Genomic DNA, 23170 nt, shown 5'->3' with positions numbered 1-23170 from the left:
TATAATCAGAACTACTTATGAGGTTAAGTATACAAAAACCACAACAAAATCATAGAACCCTCAATTAAGTAAAAATACGAAGAGGTGAAGCTATTGCTTTCCAACATTTAGGTCCACACGCTTCTGAAGGCGGTGGGCCTTCACTTTAACTGTGCCCCGATGGAGACTTCGGCACTTCTCAATCTCCAGGAATTCAAATAATGACATTTAAAAATGTTCTTTTTGTTCTGGGAACAAAACAAGCCTCAAGGGGCCAAGAATAGTGCTGTAGGGTGAATGGAGTAAGGTTTTCCAATAAAATCCTCGTAAGGCAGGTAACTACTGCTACCTTCGGATACTGAGCAAGTACATTGGTAGGATGGGATAAACTTTCCCTGGCCTTCTGCTCTATTTTCCTAAAACTTCTTCCTAATCAGAACCTGTGATCATCCTGTGCACGTCAAGAAAATCTACAAGGTTGTTGCTGGTAGGTGCTGCAGAGCTGGCTCCCACTCAATGGTGACCCATGTGCAGCAGAACAGAACCACCCGGTCCAGAGCCATCCTCACAGTTGCTCTTATGTTTGTGCCCATCGATGCAGCGGCTGTGCCAAGCCATCTTGTCAAGGGTCTGTCTTTGTCACTGCCCCTCTACTTGACCAGGCATGACGTCCTTTTCCAGGGAGCTGTCTCCCCTGAAGCCATGTCCAAAGTATGCGGCGTGATGCCTCTGTCCTCCTAGAATAGATCTCTTGTTTGGCAGGACATGGCATTTTCAATACTCGTCACAGCACCGCCATTCAAATGCGTCACTTCTTGGACTCATAGCCTGGGTCCAGCGCACCTTCAACGTTCTCAAAGTACCATCCTGGCTTTCCAGCACGTTAAAGATGACTCCATGGGAAGTCTAATAAACAGGTGCTATGACCTTCTGAGCAGATCTCTCTGCCTTGACTCTAACTGGCCTGCAGATCCCCTAGGGAGCCACTGGTTTGGCTGGACCTCTGGTTTGAAGGCGCCCTACGGAGACAAAGACGAGTAGATAACTTGTCCGCAGTCACGACTGATTGGAGAGAGACACGTGCAAACATGTTTTGTTTGGAATATACCTGTGAATGGAAACTCTAGCAGCAATACTTTCTGACTTACCCTAATCTTGCTGACTTTTCATAAAATATGAAGATTACTATGATACTATTTAAAGGTTATTACTGTACATTTAAAATAATCAGCATTTTCTAAGACAGTACTGTTATCACAACACAAAATATGTAACTCTTAGGCGAGGTCAGTAAATACTTAGTGGTGTGCAGGCGGATAAAATAGGGATTTGGAGCCCTGACACGGTTTTAATGGACTCTTATGATTATTTGAATAACGTTTTAATTAGAAATTGTTGGGGATATCAAATTAAAAGGACATTTTAGGAATCTTTTTTGAGTTTTACTAGCACAAATACCATGAGATCCAAGGAACATAGGCCATATGAATCTTCCTCTCTATCATTTCTTTATATAGCAAGAAGACAATTGTCACTAAAGTTAGACTAATCCAGTGCTATGAAAGGTGACAGCAAAGAACTGGATACATTTCATAGGCCCCCAGCAGCTTCCATAATAGACCTGTGTGCCTCGAGGGCAGTTCCCGTATGCTCCGGCTTTACAGCTGAAAGCCAACTCCTGTTGCTTTTAGTTCATACTCGTTGAGAGAGTTAAAGTTTATTGTGCCAACCTGCCTGGTAAACACATGTGGGGATAATTAAATGACAGAGAAATAAATGGCTCGGGTCTCTTGATCTGTGATGGTTGGGCCAGGGTGCAGCTGCCTTAGCCAGTTCCCTGCTTCAGCTGGCAAGGCTCACTTCCTGCAAGATATCCCTGAGGAGAAGCCACATGGACCTACCCCAGTGTAGCCCTGGGTGCTGGAGCAGCCATGTGGAGACCCCTGCTGGCGCTGAGATGCTTACATGCTCACTGATTCGGCTTTCCTCCTGCAGTTGGCATCACGGTGTCTGTTTTGTGAGATGGAGGAGGACTTTGTGGATTGGTGTTGGACATATGGGCTAATGTTGGACTTGTGGGCTTGGGCAGCACTGGGTTGGGATATTTTTTGATGTGCACTTACCGTTTGTATAAACCTCTCTCTTATACTTGTGAGTTTCTGTGGATTTGTTTCTATAAGTACCCAGACTACCACACTCGCCTTTGAAAAGTGTGTGTTTCTGAAACTGAGCTGCAGAAACCCAGGAGGAATCTGCGTTCCCTCATGTCACTGCGGCCGGTGTGATGCGTCTTCACGTCTGATGGACATCCTTGAGCCCCACAGGGCTGTCCGGGACTACAGTCCGCCCACCTCCGAACCAGGGGCTTGGCTGAGAGGAGAGCGTGTGTGCGCCCAAGGTTCTGGTTGGCGCCTGTTCCTAGCTGCCTGCCATGACTGTCACTCCTAGTCCAGCGACAGGAGGGGGGCGGGTGGCTAGGTGCAGCCCGACTGTTGTGCTTGTCTGCACAACTGTGAACCCACATTCTGGCTGCAAAGCTGCCCTCGCTTGGTGTGAAGGAAATGTTTTCATTTAAACACTGCCAACCTTGATTATACCATGTATCCTTGCTTTCTGTGCCAAATTCTTTGCAGCCATGTCTGTGGGACCCAGGGTCCCGGATCTGACAGGGTGCTTTGCTACTCCGGGCGTGGACATTTTGCACATGCACACTTTACTTTTGACAGTGGATTTCTGACGCCCCCGCCAAATCTATTAGGCAATAACAGATATAGTTCACTTAGTTTGCTTTAGACTACGGAGTACTTTAACAACTTTCCTTAAACGATGGCTCCTACTGGAAACGGCACAGGGAAAACAGAAGCAGCGTTACTGATGGAAAAGAAATCAGAGGAGAGGATGACAAAGCGAGGTGTGATGGCTGGGAACAGATGATAGGCTTTCCAGCAAGAATGTCATATCCCCAGGCCCCGCTCTCTCCTGGAAATAGGTGTTTTCACTGTACAGAATAAACATTCTGGGACATGACATGAAATTCAAGTCACCTAACACACTTAAAAAAACCAATGAATTTTTTAAAAACTATAAATCAATTACATTCAAAATGAACACACTTACCTAAAAAGGTGAAGATGCTGCTGCTCTATGTTTGGAAGGGTGAGAAGAGAAGAGTCCTTCAGCCACCGACCCTGGATGACCATCTGCACCAGATTGGTAATGTTCAGGACAGCCACCAGCCAGCCCTGATTTGCAGCCACATCCAGCATCGCCTGAACAGCAAAAACAGACATGGTATAGGATCTTATGGCATGAATATGGGCATTATTGCCTTCTCCATTAGGAATTTATTGACAGTCTTAAACAAACAAACAGTGAAAACCCAAACCATGCATTCTTTTTGTAAATTGCTATACATCAAACTAGAAACCAGAAACTAAACCAGACTTCTGAGGTGGAGGGGACAAACTGAGCCTCCCGCAGGATCCACTGAACATTACTGCCAGGAAAGGGCCAGAGGGAAAGTCTGCTTTTTTGGGGTGGTTGTAAAAATAGCCAAATATATCAATATTCAGAAATAAAGAGAAAAATTCAGTGCTCCCTGTGAGCAGATACTTAGGGGATTCACTGTATCAGGATCATTAGCAGCTGCATTTAGACAGTACGACTCACCTACCAAGTCTTTTTCAACTTAAAAAAAAAATCAATAATCGAAAGGAGACAGGTTTTCTTGCGAAAATTTATTTTCCCCAAGAGCTTTCCAATAAAAGAATACCCCACACAGTGGGAAGTGGGAGATGTGGTGTGTGTGGAATGAAGAGAAGTTATTCCTATTAGCCCATACATTTAATCAAATGCTGTATAGACAAACAAAAGGCTGCATTTGCTTAAGGCGAAACTAAACAGTGAAATCTTATTTAAACAAAGGACACGTTTACACAGGCAAAGCTATTTCAACTAAATTAGACAGTCTGAGAGAATTCTGACTTAAAGACACATACATTTATATCACGATACTTAGGGAATTATACAGTTTTAGGAGTGTACACTCTTGTTTTAGGAAATGAAACAATGATGGTAAGAGAGATTAAATGTACTTATAAACTATTTAAAAGGATACTTTAATTTGTGATACCACTTAAAACTACTGAGACTGATACTTATTCCTTCCAATCACTACAAGTCCCATATTCTGTGTTCTATAATTTACAAACGGTAAAACAGTCTGAAAAAAATCATAAGCATTGATCCAAGCTAATCTGTGGTCTTGTTATGTACATGAAGGATCGTTGGTGGTGTTGTGGTTTAGGCAATGGGCTGCTAACTGCAAGACGAGTGAGTCAAACTCACCAGCCTCTCTCTGTGGCAGGAAGATGAGGCTGTGTGTGCCCCCAAAGATTTGTATTTTTAGAACCCCTGTCTCCAGTTGCAATGAGCTGGAATTGACTAGCAAGCAGTGGATTGGTTTTGGCTTTCTATACATTACAGGGAGGTGGACCATGACTGATATGGTCAAATTGGTATTTAGCACCTGAGGGTTTGTCACTTAAGCATCCTAAAACCTGACTGTCAGGAAGAAGCACACAAGCCTATGTGACCATGAGGTGTTGAAGGAATCAGGTAGCAGACACCAAAGAACAAAAAACATCATTGTGTGATCACCTTCCCCACATAAATGCTGAAGATGAATGTGTGCATAAGTAAGTGTGGTGAAGAAGGCTGATGGTGGCCAGCTATCGAGAGATCTAGCGTCTGGGGACTTAAAGGCTTGAAAGTAAATAAGCGGCCATCTAGCCCAGAAACAACAAAGCTCACATGGAAGCAGCACACCAATGTGTGTGATCATGAAGGGCCGAGGGGCCAGGTTTCAAGCACCAAAGGCAGGGGGGAATCATATCATCGTGATTGAGGGGACCGCATGATGGGGACCCAATGCCCATCTGTAGACAACTGGACATCCCTTGCAGAGGGGTAGTGGGGAGGAGATGAGTCACTCAGGGTTCAGTGTAGCAACAATGAAACTCAAAACCTTCCTCTACTTCTTAAACGCTTCCTCCCCCGGACCCCCACAATTATCATGATCCTAATTCTACCTTGCAAACCTGGTTAGACCAGAGGATGCACAGCGGTACAGATGGGATCTGGTAACACAGGGAATCTAGGACAGATGAACCCCTCAGGACCAACCGTGAGAGTGGCGATACCAGGAGGAAAGGGGGGGTGGTAAAAAAGGGGGAACTGATCATGGGGATCTACATATAACCTCCTTTCTGGGGTATGGACAACAGAAAAGCAGGTGAAGGGAGATGCCGGGCAGTGTAAGATAAGATAATAATTTATAAATTATTAAGGGTTCATGAGGGAGGAGGGAACGGGGAGGGAGGGGAAGGGAAAAAAGGAAAATGAGGAGCTGATTCCAGGAACCTAAGCAGATGGCGAATTTTGAGAATGATGAAGGCAATGAATATATAAGTGTGCTTTACACAATTGATGTATGTATGGACTGTGATAAGAGTTGTATGAGCCCCAATAAAATGATTAAAACCCCCCCAAAACCTGACTGTATAGGAGATACAGTCATATGTATCTATCACTGTAGATGTATATATATGGATGAGTATGTCTACACATATATATATATACACACACACAGGTATATATTTACCCATTTAGGGAAAACTCACTTATACTCTCCCTATTTTCCCACGGAACTGGCAACCCCCCTGGTCTTTCTTTCAAGTACATGAGAGAAGTAAGACACGATGAGCACTTTCCAAGGGACAGCAATCCGAAAGTGTTAGCAGACAAGCCACAGCTGGTGAGTTCCTGCTACGGGAAGTGACAAGGACCAGAGAAATGCACAGCTTACCTAATGCCGTATCATGATAATGTTAGAGCCTGTACGGTAGATTAATGATGGGGATTTTACTCATGATTTTGCCTTACAACTTGAGTGGAAATAAATTCCAGGCCCCAACTCACAAACTAGAGTTGGATGGATGAACCATATGCTGTAACTTTGAAGTTTTCATGATGAAGTTTAAAGATTTAATAAAATTTATGAGAGCGCTCCTAAATGATTTTACATTTTGACATCTGGACCATACAGTCTTTCATTGTACAGCCCAGATGTGAAAATGTGAAAAATCATGCAAAGCAACTGCTTACATGAAGTAAATGAAAAGCCGTATTGTGAATTTTGGAAACTATTATTTATTTTGCTCTTTAATACTGTGAAAAAGCAGGTTGCGAGATCATGAGCCTGGGAGGGTAAACTGTTTTGTGACTGCTCAGATGTGGTGGTCCAAATGTTGCTAACGTGTCTCTCAGCTTCCCGCTCCCCACTCGGTGCTGTTCTCTGTCCTGACTGACAATGCCTTAGTGCAGGCCCTCCCTGCCTCTCACACGGAATACTCTAATGACCCCTTTAGTCTCAGTCTCACTTAGCTCTTCTTCAAGCCACACTCTACATTGATATCAAAGTAAAAAAAAACAACAAAACCAAACGAAAACCATTGATGCCATTCTTCTCCTTAAAGTTCTTCAATGGCTTTACTATCCAGCTTTTGACTTTAGAAAATGAAAGCGAAAACTTCTGAACACGACAATCAAAACCCTATGGTCGACTTTATTCCCATTCATCTGTGTGGCTTTAGGTGTGTGCTCTACGTATGCTGCTGCTAGGCGCTGTCAAGTTGCTTCTGACCCCCAGGCAGCGAGGTACAACAGACCGAAACACTGCCCCGCACTGTGCCGCCCTCCCAGTTGCTGTTATGTCGGAGCCCATTGTAGTGGCCACTGTTGGCCAATCCATCTCATTAGCGTTCTCCACGTTTCTGCTGACACTTGACTGTACACGCATGATGCTCTCCTCCAGGACCGGTTCCTCCTGATAACATGCCCAGAGGATGTGAGATGCAGTGTCATTCTTTTCACAGTCAAGTCACACTCTGGCTGCACTTTCTCCAAGAGACAGTTGTCTATTCTTCCGGCAGTCCATGGGATAGTCAGTGTTCTTTGCCAACATCACCATTCAAGGATATCAGTGATTCTTCAGTCTCCCTTATTCATTGTCCAACCTTACTTGCATATGAGGCTTGGGTCTAGTGCAACTTAGTCCTCAAAGTGACTTCTTTGCTCTTTAGCACTTTATAACATTGACAAACACCATCCTTGATTTGAAATAAATCAGTATCTCTTACTTCTGCTTGATCAACTGCCTCTTCATTCAATAGTTTGCAGAGTCAATAAACAAGTAAACATCTTTAAGAACAGGAATACTAAATTACTGGTATTTTCCCACATTTACTTGTGCTTTCAAAGTTTGCATTTCCCCCCACTTTGTCCACTTGGGAAATGCTAGGTAGCCTCTCAAGTCCACCGTCAATATGACTTTTGCGGCGAGACCTCGCCGACTCTTCCAGATGGACATTGTCACTTCTTTTTCCAGGCTCTTGCTGCTACTGGCACACGCTATCCTCATCCTGGTGTGGTTCTTTGCTTACACACTTGTTCATGAGACTACTGGCAGCAAGAACCTGGAACTGCCCTTTCTAATCCTGGACCGACCAAGTGTATCCCAGGAAGATCAGTTCTATGAAAGAGTATAGGTGAGAAAAATCGAATTATCATGATTGTAACCACGTTCTGCCTGAGGGAGTGAACATCTACCAAGGGCAGTGCAGGCAGGAGAAAAACCACAAGCGTTGAGGTCAGATGGGTAAAGGTCTGAATCCTAATATTGTTTCTCTTACTACATGTCAATTTGAGGACATTACTTAACCTCATTGAGTCGGTCTCTCATTTAGAGAAAGGATCTTATAGCCACTCGAACCCACTGCCACTGATTGGATTTCAACCTGTGGTGACATGCTACACGGTTTGCACAGCTGTCCATCTTTACACCTGCAGATAGCCTTCTCGTATTCCCTTCGAGTGGCTGTTGGGTTTGAACAACCGACCTTGCAAGTAGCAGTCCAACTGCTTACCTGACAGCTCCCCAGAAATTACAACCTTCTAGAGGGATGACAGAAAGGTGAAATGAGATAATGTACTATGCAAGGTGCCTAATGTACTGCCCAGCAAATAGTAAGTACCCAACAAACTGAGGCCCACTTTAAAGTTTTTCTAAGATGAGCTGAAAATCACCTACCCTTTGAGGAACTTCCTTTGGCACTTTTGCTGTTTATTTCTTGTGGTAGTTACACAATCTGTCGTCAACTTTAGACTTACGAGTGAAGGGTGGGGTTTAGCATGTCAATCAGGTCACAGCTTGATGACCTCATATGGAGGCACTAAGAAGATAAATAGCTTGTTGGAGGTGGGACACATGCTTACTCCATGGGAGACATTGCAGTTGACATGACACCAGGAGCTACGCTGGAACCCTGGAGCTGAAGGAGTCACGTGGAGACCCCTGCCAGCGCCGAGATGTCTCTTCTGAAAGCTACTGGATCTACAAGATTTTCCACACACTGGCCTGTGATCGTCTTGCATTAGGCATCATTGCATGTGTTTCATGAATCTGAAGAGGAATTTATAGATTGGTATTGGATATATGGGCTAATATTAGACTCACGGATTTGATCTGGACTGGGCTGGGATGTTTCCCCAATATTCAATTGCTCTTGTATATAAAGCTCGTTCTTATCCACCTATGAGCGTTTACGGATTTGTTTCTCTAGTCAATCTAGACTGATACATTGTTGTATTGGCATGCAAGGTTGAGAGGAGATATATGGGATGTGTGGACTAATCAGAAGGTATGGTAGTTTAATCGTCAATATAAGGATTAAGCATGTAGGCGTAGAATCTAGCCTGTCCATTGAGTCATAGCCAATTAGGCTTCTGTGTGGGCACAGCTTTCCCCTAAGGATTCTGGGAATTCCGAGTTCCTCCTTGGAGGTGGGAGACTCTCTACTCACACCCTGGGAGACATGGCAGCTGACAAGACACATGGACCCACCCTGATGCAGCCCTGGGTGCTGGAGAAGTCATGTAGGGACCCCTGCCAGCGCTGAGATGTTTCCAGTGCCACTGGATCCAAAGACTTCTGTCCACTGGCCTGTGACCGTCTACATTCGGTGTCATTGCATGTGTTTCATGAGTCTGAAGAGGACTTTCTAGATTGGTATTGGACATATGGGCTAATATCGGACATCTGGACTGGGATGCTTTCTCAATGGTCAATTGCTCTTGTATATAAATCTCTTTCTTATACATATACGTGTCCATGGATTTGTTTATCTAGTTTACCCAGACTCACGCAGAAGGGATATGCAGTTACAAGAGAGAAAGCCATAGGGCAAGGCCAAAGATAGACCTTGGAGGAAGTTCTTGGTATGAATGGGAAAGCCATGTTACTGTTCAGAGGACCATACCCAATCTGAGGTCAGGTCAATGGGCTTGGGGGTCCTGGTCATATGCATTATGTAAGACTGACCACAGCAAGGGCTCTCTGTTTGAGACACTCTTTTACAGTAGTCTTGCAGGTAAGCAAGCATGTGCATATGCTTCTTTTCAGGGCAGGGTTGCATTTAGTAAGGGCTAGAGATCATCGATAAGATTTCCAAGGTATCTCAGAGTCATTTACTAATGCTGAACAACACTGTTTAGTACACTAAGTAGAAATAATCTTAGACAACTCAGTATCAATAAATCAACAATAAGCAAATATTTAATCTGCCTAACCTCTTAACCACTTTCCACTTGGTAAACCTACCAGCCAAAAGTAGGATAATTCGGAGTGAAACAAAAAAATGTAAAGGGGCTGACTCTGTTCATGAGATTTTCCTCTACTGAATTAGAATCAGTTTCAACTGATTACTGTTTCAGATGATAAATGCTGTATACAGATGAGAATTCTGTATCATCTAGAGCCATGGCAGAGTGGAAACATGATTTCTTGTATTTTATTTATATATAAAATTACACTAGACCTAGGATCTTAATATAACTAACAGAAATGGTGGGGCTATCATTATTGAGAAGAGATGGGTAGGAGAACAGGGACTAAGTCTGAGTTTAGTCTTGAACACATTTTAACTGAGAAGAGAATTTGAGGTGAAAACAAGCTCTGTGAGCTCTTGGATTACAAATTTAGAGATCCTGTCCAAAAAGAAGGCAGCAAAGACTGAAAGAGAATGTGATTAATGGAGAGAATATTACTGGACGAGAAACGAATCTAGGGCAGAAGAGAGTCAGGAAGGAAATAGAGGTGTTGCTGTCTGACACCACCAGGTGAGTAAGGCCAGGGAATAGTACCTCACACGAGAGGCCAGAGGCCAGAGTTATAATCCACAGAGTTGAGAAACTAGCTTCATCCATTCTTTGCTTAATAAGGGTTTCTGTGATTCTGTAGCAGTGTTTTCTGACTTGTCCTGGTACATTATTAAAATTGAATTTTCCAGTTAAAAAAGAGGGATACTAGAGGGTATCCCCCCAAACACTGGAATTGCACTTGAGCATGTCTCACTGGCATCACAACCTGTTAACTTCCTTAATAAACCCTTTAACCATGAATTTTGTCTGTGAGTTCTGTGTAGCCATTGCACTGGCTATTAGAATCTATAAATTATTTAAAAAATCATTTTATTAGGGGCTCATACAACTCTATCACAATCCATACATACATTAATTGTGTAAAGCACATTTGTACATTCATTGTCCTTATCATTCTCAAAACATCTGCTCTCCACCAAAGCCCCTGGCATCAGCTTCTCATTTTTTACCCTCCCTCACCGTTGCCCCCTCCCTCATGAATCCCTGATAAAATAAATTATTATTTTGTCATATCTTTCAGTGTCCGACGTCTCCCTTCACCCACTTTTCTGCTGTCCATCCCCCAGGGAGGAGGATGTATGTAGATCCTTGTAATTGGTTCCCCAGAACCTGTAAATTCTATTAATTCTAAATATATCTATTATTATTCTTTATAAAATAGAGAATACCAGCAAACACAATAGAGTCCTTAGATTGATATCTATGCTTTTGAACATTAAAAAAAAACAGTTTTGTAGAAGATTTGCTGGATACTTAATTTGATTTCCTGGCTGCTGCTGCCATAGGCATTGATTGTAGATCCAAGAAAGATGAAATCATTTGACAACTTCTTTTCTACTTTTATCATGATGTTCGTCTAGTTGTGAAGATTTTTGTTTTCTTTATGTTGAGGTATAACCCATACAGGTGGTCTTTTATTTTCATCAGTCATTTGGTCAAGTCCTCTTTACTTCAAGCAAGCAAGTTCGTGCCTTTACAAAATGCAAATGTTAACAAACCTTCCTCCAAACCCTTTGCTCAATTCTTCCCACTGCCCAGCTTTTCTCACTAATTGTTGAGCATGCAGACGGAGTAAGGATGGCGTAAGTACACAACCAGGATTGATGGCCAATGCCTCCCCCGCAGCCTGGCTTTCTCCTCCAAGTATCACTCTTGATCACATGCTACTTCCTGAAACTGTTGAATGTCAACAAATTCCTTTTGATACAGTGCCTATCTTAAGTAGGCTCTGAAGTCTGTTGTCCATCTCTTTTACCCCATCATTTCTTCCATTAGCTTTAGATAGTCTACATTCAGGAGCAAGTTTCAGTCTCTTCTGACAAACACTGTGGTCCCTCCCTTCTGGTTCATGAGCTTTTGATTTTTTTCACGTATGAGGTCATCCCACAAACCTGTTTTGGTTATTGGTGTTCAGTGTGTCAAATTTATTTTGGGGCGCTCTCTAAATTCAGGTGGGATGTACTCAAGGTCATATGTGAGTGTCAATGACTCGTTTTCATTTTCTTCAGGTGCAACTTGCACTTGCATATGAGCGTATATTAATGCACACACAGTTGGCCCCTGGTCTTGTTCTGACTGGTGATATTGCTTCTCCAACATTTCTTTCCACAGATGGAGTCAATTTGAATCCTGTGTATCCCATCTACTCTCATCCACATGCACAGTAGTTATTAATATTATTGGGGGGAAAGTCATTCCAATGATTAAGTCACTAGAGTCTTGCAAAATTTTATTACATACTCTCTAGCATCATTTCTATCACTAGGGCCACAGTTCCCAACTACTGGTGCTTCTTCTTTGTTTTTAACTTTCAAATTTCAATCAGCCTGTCATTAAAGTTGTGGAGGCAACTGTTTCCTAGTTGTATTTTTAAAGTCTTCCAATCCGAAGGGCACATCTTCCGATATTCACAAGGCTTGCACTTGCTAATTTTTCTGAAGTACATAGCCAGGCTTTTCTCCCTAGTCATATTTAGTTTGGAAGCTCCACCAAGACTTGCCCACCATTGGTGACCCTGCTGGGATTGAGATCCTGCTGGCATAACTTCCAGCATCAGAGCAACATACAAGCCACCACAATATGACATCTGAAAGATCCTATTAGAGGGTCTTAATTGTCTCTGCAAATGGGAGATGATGTCCCCTGGACTTATGGTTGTTTCCAGTAACTGCTAATATTTTAGATGTGAAAACTGAGAATGTGGAAGTTGCTGGTTACTAGTTGCTGGTTAGGATATCAGTGACATCAGTGGAGAGGGCTCCTGGTGGCATAGTGGGATACTCACAGACCTGCTAACCGAAAGGTCAATGGTTCAAATGCACCAGTTGCTCTGGAGGAGAAATATGAGGTTGCCTATTCTCATAAAGGTTTAATGTGCAGGAAACCCTAAGGGGCACCACACTGTCTTAGAGGGCCACTGAGTCAGAATTCACTTGATGGCAGCGAGCTTGAGTTACATCAGTGTTGAAATGACCCAATTCAGGGGCTGATCCTCTGTAAGGTAGAAAGTGAAGTCAAAAGGGGACCGATGACCCATGAAGGGGATACAAGATTCAAGATCACAATGAGTAAGAGAAATTCAAGCTTGACTGATACAGATGTTATGGTGAAAGAGGAGACTCAGAGAATACTGATATGGAGGCAGTGTCGACATGGGTCATTAAAGTACAGGAGTCTGTGATACATGCTATGAAGTCTGGGGTCACATTATAAAAAGCAGACAACTGAAGCCACTGTGATGACTGCAAGAGCTGGGATGGAGCAAAGGACCGTGACTATGGTGCTTGAGGACATCAGGAAAACAGATCCCGAGTTTGGAAGATAACAGATGAGGAAGTCTATGGACACCGGCTCAAACGCAGTGGTAGGCCTTTCACAGCTGTGAGAACGGGGACATAGGAAAGACTTTCCATGTGAGAAGGAAAACGAGTGCTCTGGGGCAAATTTTCACTTGGGTGAAATTTAAGGGGGATCCTCTCTAGGTTGTATAAATAAATAAAACTGTAGCAGAAGTGAAAGGTAAAAATTTCTCTCTTTTTCTATTATTTCCAAGTAGTCCATGATAGGGAGTAGAACAGCTAAAGGCAAAGAAGGCAATGACAGCTGTTGAAATGAATAGATAATGTTGCCACTGATGTTCAATTCAATGCTATAAAGGCAATAGATTATTAAAGCTTAAGAAAGGAAACTTTATTTAGTACAGATGAACATGAAGATTTTCATTAATTTATGAAAGGTTGTTTTATTTATGGGATGTCAGGGGAATGCTAAACATTCTGGAAAGGTCTTCAGAAATAAGTCTGACAGGCTGTCATAGCTGCGAGTCTAAGGAAGCACGGTGACTCAGGGTAATGTGTGTCCTTGGTGAAAGCCTTGAATAGGAAATGTTCATTAGGTAAAAATCAACAAGTTATGAGCAAGCAAGTATTAATAATAATGTCAATACTGGCTCATTAATTGTGGCAAATGTACCACACAGAAGATATTAATGGGAGGCAACTGGGTATATGGGAATTCAAAGTACCATTTTTGCAATTTTTCTATTAATCAAACTACCTTAAAATTTTAAGAAATATATTTTAAAAGAAACAAAAACAGCCAAATAAAAAAATAGAACCCATGGAAATTCATCCTAGGCAGTTTGTTACAACATTAATTGTTAGGCATCTGTTAGAAAACATACTATTTAAATTCAAGAACTCCCACAAGTTGTACAACGATGGAAAAATCCGAAAAGAAAAGCTTTCTTGACACAAAGGCACACTCTTTTAAAGGTTCAGGTCAGTTTGCAAGCAATGACACAATATTTTGTTGCTAATTAAAATGGTGTAAGTACATTTATAGCAATCTTTTTCAGAAGCAACAGTTGTTCATAGGAACTTTCTCCTGAACTTTTACCCCTAGAAGGTTAGCATTCAGGAAGCTCAGCTGCTGTCTAACAAACTTAATTAATCAAAAAGTCATTTCCGAGCTGTAACTATGAGTAAAAGCGCTTCAAGTGTGCTAGCAAGCCTACAAGTTAATCAAAATGCTAATGCAGTACAAATTAAAGTTGTGATTAACATTTCACAGTAGCTGCTTAAGTGAATTGATCACACAAATGGGTTAAGCATTACTCATTTCCGACAGTCCCAATCGGGAAAAGAGTTGTTATGTGGATCTGAGGAGAGGAGCTGGGCATAGAAGGATCCTTAAGAATGGCATCATATCATCAATAAACCATCACCAAATTGTCATACAAAAGCTTACAGGTAAAGTCACCCAGGGGGAACTCGCCTTCCAAATTATATTATAGCCCTTGAAGGGAGATTGCCTATAAATCCACAAGTGTAAGTAAAGGTGTTTAAGACCTCAAAACCCACACATTTGTGTTACTTTTGGAAACGCAAAATGCATCAGCTTTGGGTTGCTTCAGTTGAGGGAATGAGAGTTCTAGGTGATCCGCTGTGACACCTGAATGACGCTCTGATACTGGATAAAGTAAGTGCCAATGGGACCATGCCGCCGCACCACAGCACGGATCTTTGCCTTTGGAAAAACTATGACTCAAAATAAGGCCATTGATAGGGATTTGCTTTTACATGGCCGTTCGTCCACCGACAAAACTTCATCCGGCTTCTATGGTAAGATATGAGCTTCTGCAATCTGGCCAGGAATACAGCCTTCATCAGACTTCATCCTGGTCTTTAGTACTCTGAAGCAGTCACACTGATGTTTATAAAAAATAGGCTACCTTTGATGGTAGAGAATTCAGATTTAGCAAAAAATCTTAACAACTTGTGAAAATTCACTTATAGTGACTCGCTCTCTTGAAGACCTTCCTATGAAAGTAGAAAGGAGTGAAATGTTTATGAGATTTCCTCGATGTTCAGCCTTGTATTCAAAGTCACCCTACCAGTCAACTACCTTATAAATCAACAACCCCACTGCCGCTGAGTTCATTCCAACTCACAGAGATCCTACAAGAGAGCACAGACTTGCTCCATTGGGTTCCACGCTATATTCTTCACAGGGGTAGACTGCCTCATCTTCCGTCCTCAGAATGGCTGGTAGGTTCAATACACTGACCTTTTGGTTAGCAGCGGGGTGCCTTAACCATTGAACCACCAATGGTTCCTTACAATGTTACAAATAGCTAATGACAAAGATCTAGTAGAAACTGAGTAATACAACATCCCCCCAGGGTTACTATGCATTCAAGTCGAGTCAGGGGCAGTGGGTTTATTTTGGCAAGCAGCAATCATGGCCCTGGTGGCAATATGGACTAAACAAACACTGGGCTGCTCACCCCAAGGTCAGTGGTTCAAACTACCAAGGGGCTCTATGGCTCTATTGAAGTTCTAGTCTGTCCTGTGGAAAATCTTAAAGAATAAAAGGAGACCATAAAGTAAGTGTGTGTGCGTGTGCTTTAGTAAACCTTTGCAACCTATGCATAGGTTGTCTTGATGAGCATATACTATTTATTATACAGTTATCTTCTCTCATTAGCATGGCAATTTTATTTCCCTCATGACTGGTTGATCTCTTCCCCATTGTTTCCAATTATTGCAGCTTTGGGAGAAAACCTGGAAGAGCATATGATTAATTCACTGGTCTATGTGGCATACTGTAAAACCTTGATAAGGAGCATGAATAGTTGATGTAAAAGGCAAAAAATATGTTAACTGGATACTGAATAGTGATGTAATACGTTACATATCATCATGCATATTAACAAGGCTCTCTTACAAACTGGTCATGGTAATTATAGGCATGCTATTGAAAAGAGAACAGGAAGAATGTGAGAGCGGTGATCTGAGTGTACATAGGAAAAAAGGGATTAGTTAAAAAGTATTATTCAAGGCCTGGTCAGAATTTATGGTTTTAAAATAAAAGGAAAATTCATGTGAAGTTTCCATGTTTAAAAAAATGTCACTAAACCATTAATACAATTTAAAAATGAACCTTTATTGGGCAAAGCAAATTCAGTGAAATAAATTTTTATTGCATCCGATTTGCACTTAAGAACATTTTTGCTTTTTAATGTGATCTTGGGAGAGCTATACTGGTCTTCTTTTATAAAGTGAGGATAATAATTAACTACTTCATTATTTTATTGTGATAAGCTGCTACAAGCTAGAGCAATTAGAACAGAACCTAATAAAAGCAAAACCCTTAAGAAATGGTTACTACCACGTCATGGTAGTGTATCGGGCTACTGTAAGGTCGAAAGTTTGAATCCACCAACTGGAGGCTTTCTGCTCCTGTAAAGATTTAGGACCCTGGAAACCCGCAGGGCCGGTTCCGCTCTATCCCACGGTGTTGCCGTGAGTGGGAAGTGACTCAGTGGCACTTAGCTGACTTTTTTTTTTTTTGTGGTGGTGGTAGGGAGTGTTTGAAGAGCACAATAATGGGGCTCAGTTCCCTAAATATTATTCTAGTTGCTTGCCCGGCTGTTGAGTAGTCATTTTTGCTGGCCTTCCACTTTACTAAGCATGATGTCCTTCTCCAGGGACTAGCCTCCCCTGACAACATGCCCTAACTACGTGAGACAAGTGTTGGCAATCCTCGCTTCTAAGAAACCTTCTGGCTGTCCTTCCTCCAAGACAGATTGGTTTGCTCCTCTGGCAGTCCACGGTACTTTCACTGTTACTTGTCTACCCCCGCGCAAATACATCAGCTATCCCCCAGCTTCCTGAGTCAGTGCCCAGCTTTCACGTGCAGGTGAGGCACTTGAACATACCAGAGCTTGGATAAATAGCACGTGTTATTTTCGCTCTTTAACACTTTAAAGAGGGCTCGAGCCGCAGCTGTGCCCCCTGAAAACGCATCATTCGATTTCTCTAGTGCTGCTTCCAGCAATGCTGACCATGGAGCCCAGGAAAACAGCATCACTGACAACTTCAGTCTTTTCTCGGTTTATCACGGTGCTCTCTGCTGGCATAGTTATGAGGTTGGCTTTCTTTACACTGAGTTATGATCCATAGTGAAGGCTAGATGTAATAGTTGGTCTGCATCAGTTCTTCATATTCTCTTGGCTTTTTGGTAGAGTTCTGTATTAACATTTAATAATTCCAACAGAAATATGGAAGTGTAGGTTTCTATAGACCTTTCTATTCAGTGGGGGAAGATTTCCTCTTCAATCCAAGTTAGAAATGTGTACATTTCTCTGTGTGTGCATGCTCCCTCATCATAGAGCAACATATTTATCTTGTGGTCCTTAGAGTATTGCTTTGATATGGTCTTTAAAATGCACACAATTTTTTATAGCAGTAGATTTTAGGCTGTATGGGATAATATTAGATGATGGGTAAATCTAGCCTTTTAATACTTTCACAAGGAAAGTCCAAAATTAACCCAGCAAACTGACACCACCATTACAATTTGAACCACGCAGCCCTCTGATTCTCGGCTCACGCAAGCCTTGGTTTTTCTTTATATACTAACTAGACGTCTGAAGGCTGAGTCAGTGAGGCACTCTGAGGTAAATACCAGTAAGAGGTAGCAGCCGTGACGAATACATAAGTATTTATCTTTATACAATCTGTTTGAATCTTTTTCATTTAAATGAAGATGATTTTAAACTTAAAGTAAAGATGCATAGCACTTCTTAGAAAGGATCAGAAATATGAGAGCAAGAATTAAAGTCTGGTTATCTACGCTTGGTTTCAGCACTGGCTGCCCGAACAAACCACCTTTAACAATTAACTTCTCCAAAGACCAATTTCTTTGTCCCTTGATAAAACAATGTGAAGTAGAGAGATAATCAAAACATCAGAAATTTATCACCAGGTCTAGTTTTGCCATCAAATATAAAAATATAGCTAATGTCACTTCCATTTTTGATTTTTTCTTATATGTAACTTTCCCATGCAGGCTAACATATGCACCCTGAACATAAACAAAATGTCCCACCATTTACTATAATTTACATATACATTTTTTCCCCAGAAAAGCCTTTACCTTTTTATTTTTAAAATGTTTTTTATATGAATCAGTTAAACAATCATTACATTGATAAATTAGAACATTTTACACTTGATCGTAATCCAAAGAAAGCAGATTAACAAAACCCTGAGCTATCTGTTTTTCTGGGGTGGGAGTGGTGGTGGTCAGGAGTGGGTGGGGGGGCAGAAGCAGGAATGCTTATAACAATAAAATACATAAAGAAACTGTTATAAGAAACCTTAAACCAAAAAATGACGCCTTTGATATGTAACTTGAAATGGGACAGGAGAAGCAAAGACTCCGCCGTATACTGCACATTCTAACTTCATACCAGGAGGAAATCTGCAACTACCTTTTTCTTTTGTGAGAGTCCCTCCTGGCTGGCTCGTGGACACTACGCAGTATTTCTACAGGAGCCCCGGTGGCAGAGTGGTCAAACTGGAGGTTGCGAACCGTAGAGCCAGCAGTTTGCTTCACCACTCCTTGGGAGAAACACGAGGCTTCTGCTCCATCCAGATTTACAGCTCCCCTGCTGTCCTGTAAGACTGAGGTTGCTACTAGAAAAGGCGGGATGGCTATGAGTACAGTTTTCTTAATCTCTATCATTTCATAAGTTTCTATAAAATAAGAGGCCCTGGTGGAATAGTTAAGTTAAGCAATGGGCTGCTAACAGGGATGTTGGGCAGAATCCACCAGTGGCTGCACCTGAGAAAAAGGAAGCCATTCTTCTGTCAAGACTGACATCCTCAGTCATCCAAGGGAGCAGTTCTACTCTGGCCTACAGTGTGTGGAGGAGTTGCACTTGACTCAGCGACAATAAATTTTAGTTCTTTAAAATAAAAGGAATTAAAAATACCCATTTGAATTAAATGGCTACGATAAAGCAAAGCAATAAAGGCACTATTAAAATATAAGAATACTTAGATCTATTTTCCTGTCTCAATAAATTGTTTTTTTATAAACATTAACTGATGCCACATACATATTTTTCACTCAGACCCTATGGGTTAAGTGCCTTGCCTAGGGCCTTGTACTAAATCAGCAACAGAGCTGAATTTAGAGTTGAGTTTCTTCCACAGACTACAAGGTCATGCTCATGTCCCATGGGAGTGGTGGTGTAATTTCCTGTTCGTCAGTAGGGCCGTAGTGTGAAAAACTGATGGAGCCAAGTGCTTTCACAGGCCAATAGTACTCCTCTGTCAATTAGAATAAGGACTGGTATGGTTCGAACAGTAGAGCACTGTAACTAAACTTGTGAATCAGTTTGGAAAAACTTATTATCTTTATACTCCTGCTCCTTTCCACCAGCAACATTAACATTGTTTCCCTTTCTGAACTGCCTACTTTTATCATCTTCTTACAAGGAAACGCCAGAAGTGAAAGAATTTAGAATATAGAGCTGACATCCATTTTGCAACTAACTATATTTCCAAGTAGCCTCTGAAAATCCTAATCTAAACATTTAAGATGATCAGAGGTAATGCTTGCAATTTATAATAGAAAAAATTGCACAGCAAGTATCTATGAATATGGGACTCGTTAAATAAACCATGATTTATTCATTTGAAGAAATATAATGAGGCCTTCAGAAACTGTGCTTGAGAAGAAAATTATAAATTGTTACATTAAAAACAAGCTATCAAATATAACACAAATTTTGTAAAGCAGAGTGCAAGTAGGTGTGTTTGTATAGAATTACAAAGTAAATGATCTTTCAAAGCCCAAACAAAATAAAACTGTACACAAATATTCAGCTCTAGTTAGTAAATTTGTTTTTGTAGGGAAGAGAGTAAATATAAAACAAATTCATAAGTATTTTAGGATAGAGAAAATGGTAACTATATTGTGGTGGACGGAAGCCAGGTTTGTCCCAGATGGAGAAAGTATGTCTTTATAAGTCTGTAACAAAGAGACGCTACAATGGCTTTTGGAATTGGGTTGGAGACATCAGAACGGGGAGGGAGAGAGAATGAGCTCACAGTTATGTTATCTACAAGAAGGCTTACAAAAACTCATGGAAACACATTACCTTATTCAATTCCATTTTCCCATGAACTTCTTTAAGCCTCCATATATAATTTTTGTTAAAAACATCGATATTTTCCCTGACCTCAAAACTGTTTTTCCATGATATAAAAATTATCCCTTTTCTCTCCCATTTGAAGACACCTTAATGAAAATTCAAACAAATATTTCTGAGAGATATTGTCTAGAGATTGAAATGGTTAGGCATGATTAGTCTGGGATGAACTGGGAATCTAGTAGTTCATGCTTTCTGGTTTACCTTGTGAACAGATGTAGGCCTGAGTGTACATACTCGTGTTTCCCAGCTTTGTTTCCTGAGAGGAAGTAGGAAGGATGACACGCAAGGAGACAGTAGCATGCAACTGGAGCCCGGGTTTTAGTTTCAAATACTGTTCCCTGATCAAATGAACACGGAATCCTGTTGATTTCAGGCTTCAGGCAGGGAAAGCACAGGGTATTATAAAGGAAAAAAATGTTCAACAATAATGGGGGAAATTAAAAGGATACAGAAATCAACTTGTCAGGCCCCACTGACTTTAAGGTTATACTACAAATAATTGTGTGTCCACAAAGTAAGCAGCTGAGACAAAATGGACAAGCTTCTAGAAACACATAAACTCTGAATGCTGACTCAAGAAAAGACCCAAGAACTCAACAGAGAGCGAGTGAAGGGATGGAATTAATATGCCCAAACCTCCCAGCAAAGGCAAAGTCATGACCCAGATGACTTCAATGGGGAACTCTGCCACCTATTTTGGCAGAACTGATTCTAATCCTTAAAGTTTTCAAAACTGCAGACGAGGAAGGGACACTTTGAGCAAGGATCACATTACCTTGCTACCAAATCAAAGCAAAGACAGCGCAAGGAGAGAAAACTAGAAAAAAAAAGTTTCATTATTCACTGCAGTAAAGATCCAACTAATATTAGAGATTTTAATATGTTATTTCCCCAACTGTTCTACAATGAAATGGGCTACTTCTACGAATACAGAGTAAATCATAAACGTAACTCTGAAAAAATACAAAACTGCAAATAATATATAGATAATTCCACGAAATCATACCAAATTTTTTTCTAAGGCTAAAGTAGCTGGTTGAATCCTTTCTCTTAAAAAAATGTATTAATAGACTAATTAAAAAACTCATTTTATTGGGGACTCATACAACTCTTATCACAATCCATACATACAAACAGACTAATTTCGATTGATATAGTTTCAAAATTATTACTGAGAGCTGAGAAAGAAGTATCAGTAAGTTGACCATGTGCTATTATTTTCATGTATCATATACTTACAACCGCAAGATCCCTGCTGCAAGTCTTTCAGGGCTGGCACTGGATCTAAAAACCTAATTCTTTTTGTAGCATCTGTTCAGCCCTTTCTGACTCTCAGGTTCATTACCAGGTGAGTGCTTATGAGTGAAAAAATTATAGCAGATACAAATGCCGATGTACGGGACCACAGCTAAACGTCAGGAACTTTAACCTCAGTGTGTGAAGTGTGGCTAACTGGGAGTGGAAAAACATCTTTCCGAATAAGTAAACCAAGTGTCAGAAGGGGGTGAACAATTTCATATGGTTATTATAAACTTACTTCCCCTATTACTCTTGATAGCTTGTATTTACTTTATTTAATAAAAGATCCCTAATTTCAAAAATAATAAAATTACTGGGTTTCTTTTGAGATATAAACATGTTGGAAGCTTACTTAAAACATACAACGATTTAGCAAATAAAATAAAAAAAGGAATTAAAAATCATATTGCTACCCAGTGATGACAACTACTAATATTGCACAATGTTCTAATGACTTAAAATATTTAGATCATTCTAACTTTTAAATTTTGCAGATAACCCCATTACTTTTATTTCTTTAAAGATAATTTTATAGGGGCTCATACCACATTCATAAAATTCCATGCATCAATTGTACCAAGCACATTTGTACATATGTTGCCATCATCATTTCAAAACATTTTCTTTCTGCTTGAGCCATTGGTATCAGCTCCTCTTTTTCCCCTTCCTCCCCCTCCTCCCACCTTCATGACCCCTTGATAAATTATAAATTATTATTTTCATATTTTATACTGACCACTGTCTCCCTTCAGCCATGTTTCGGTTGTTCATCCCCTTGGAGGGGGGTGGGTGCAAAGAGGAATTATGCTTCAATCATTGCAATAGCCCCTCCCTTCCCTTCTCCCCCGCACCTTTTCCCTACTCTCCTGGTATCACTACTTTCATTTCTGTTCCTGAGGGGTTTATCTGACCAGGATTATGTGTGTGGTGAGCTCTTATCTGTACCAGTGCACAAGTTCTGGTCTGGCCTGAAGTGAAAGGCAGGACTGGGGTCATAATAGTGGTGGGTGAGGAAGCCTTAAGGAGTACTCTATTTTTAAAAACACCGTAAGTCTTTTGAGAATTTAAAAAAATCTTATTTTTATTATATAAGTGTCCAAAAAGACATGTTATACTATATAAAATGAAAACCTTCATAATCATTACATGTTAGTTGCACTTTCTCACCTAAACCTGCTTAAGATCATCTCCCAGTAAATGTCAACTTTTCCCCATAAATCATTTTATTAGGCGCTAATCCAGACTTCATACCATTCCATAGTTCAATCACATTAAGCAGTATTGTACAATTGCTACCAAAAATCAGTTTCAAAACATTTTCTTCCATCTTGAACTCCTTGATATAAGCTCCCTCTGTTCCCCCTCCCCCACCCCGAGCTTTATCCTTCCAGTTGCTCTGGGAAAAAAGTCTTGGAATCATCAATGGCTCCTTTCCTTCTCTGAAACCCTCATCCACCCCACTAACAGTTGCTGTTGCCGTTAGATGCTGTCCTGTCAGTCCTGACTCAGAGACCCCATGTCCAGCAGAATAAGACCCTGCCCACACCTGCACCATCCTCACAAGTGTTATGTTTGAAACGATCCGATAGTTCCTCTTAAAAATAT

General features: G+C 41.0%; 1 protein-coding gene across 4 annotated transcripts in view; it reads right to left on the bottom strand.

Moving 5' to 3' along the window:
- The window catches only part of ASCC3 (activating signal cointegrator 1 complex subunit 3), a 344981-nt gene that overhangs the window by 9618 nt on the left and 312193 nt on the right, over nt 1-23170 (bottom strand). For all 4 annotated transcript variants that reach the window (XM_075554730.1, XM_075554729.1, XM_075554728.1 and 1 more), the window contains exon 38: nt 3097-3248. In XM_075554730.1, the coding sequence (XP_075410845.1) occupies nt 3097-3248 (152 nt within the window). The remainder of the gene's footprint in view (nt 1-3096; nt 3249-23170) is intronic.

This window comes from Tenrec ecaudatus, chromosome 7 (genome assembly GCF_050624435.1).
Source record: "Tenrec ecaudatus isolate mTenEca1 chromosome 7, mTenEca1.hap1, whole genome shotgun sequence".
Classification (NCBI taxonomy): domain Eukaryota; kingdom Metazoa; phylum Chordata; class Mammalia; order Afrosoricida; family Tenrecidae; genus Tenrec; species Tenrec ecaudatus.
Note: the sequence above shows the minus strand (reverse complement) of the source record. Positions and strands in the feature narration are given on the sequence as shown.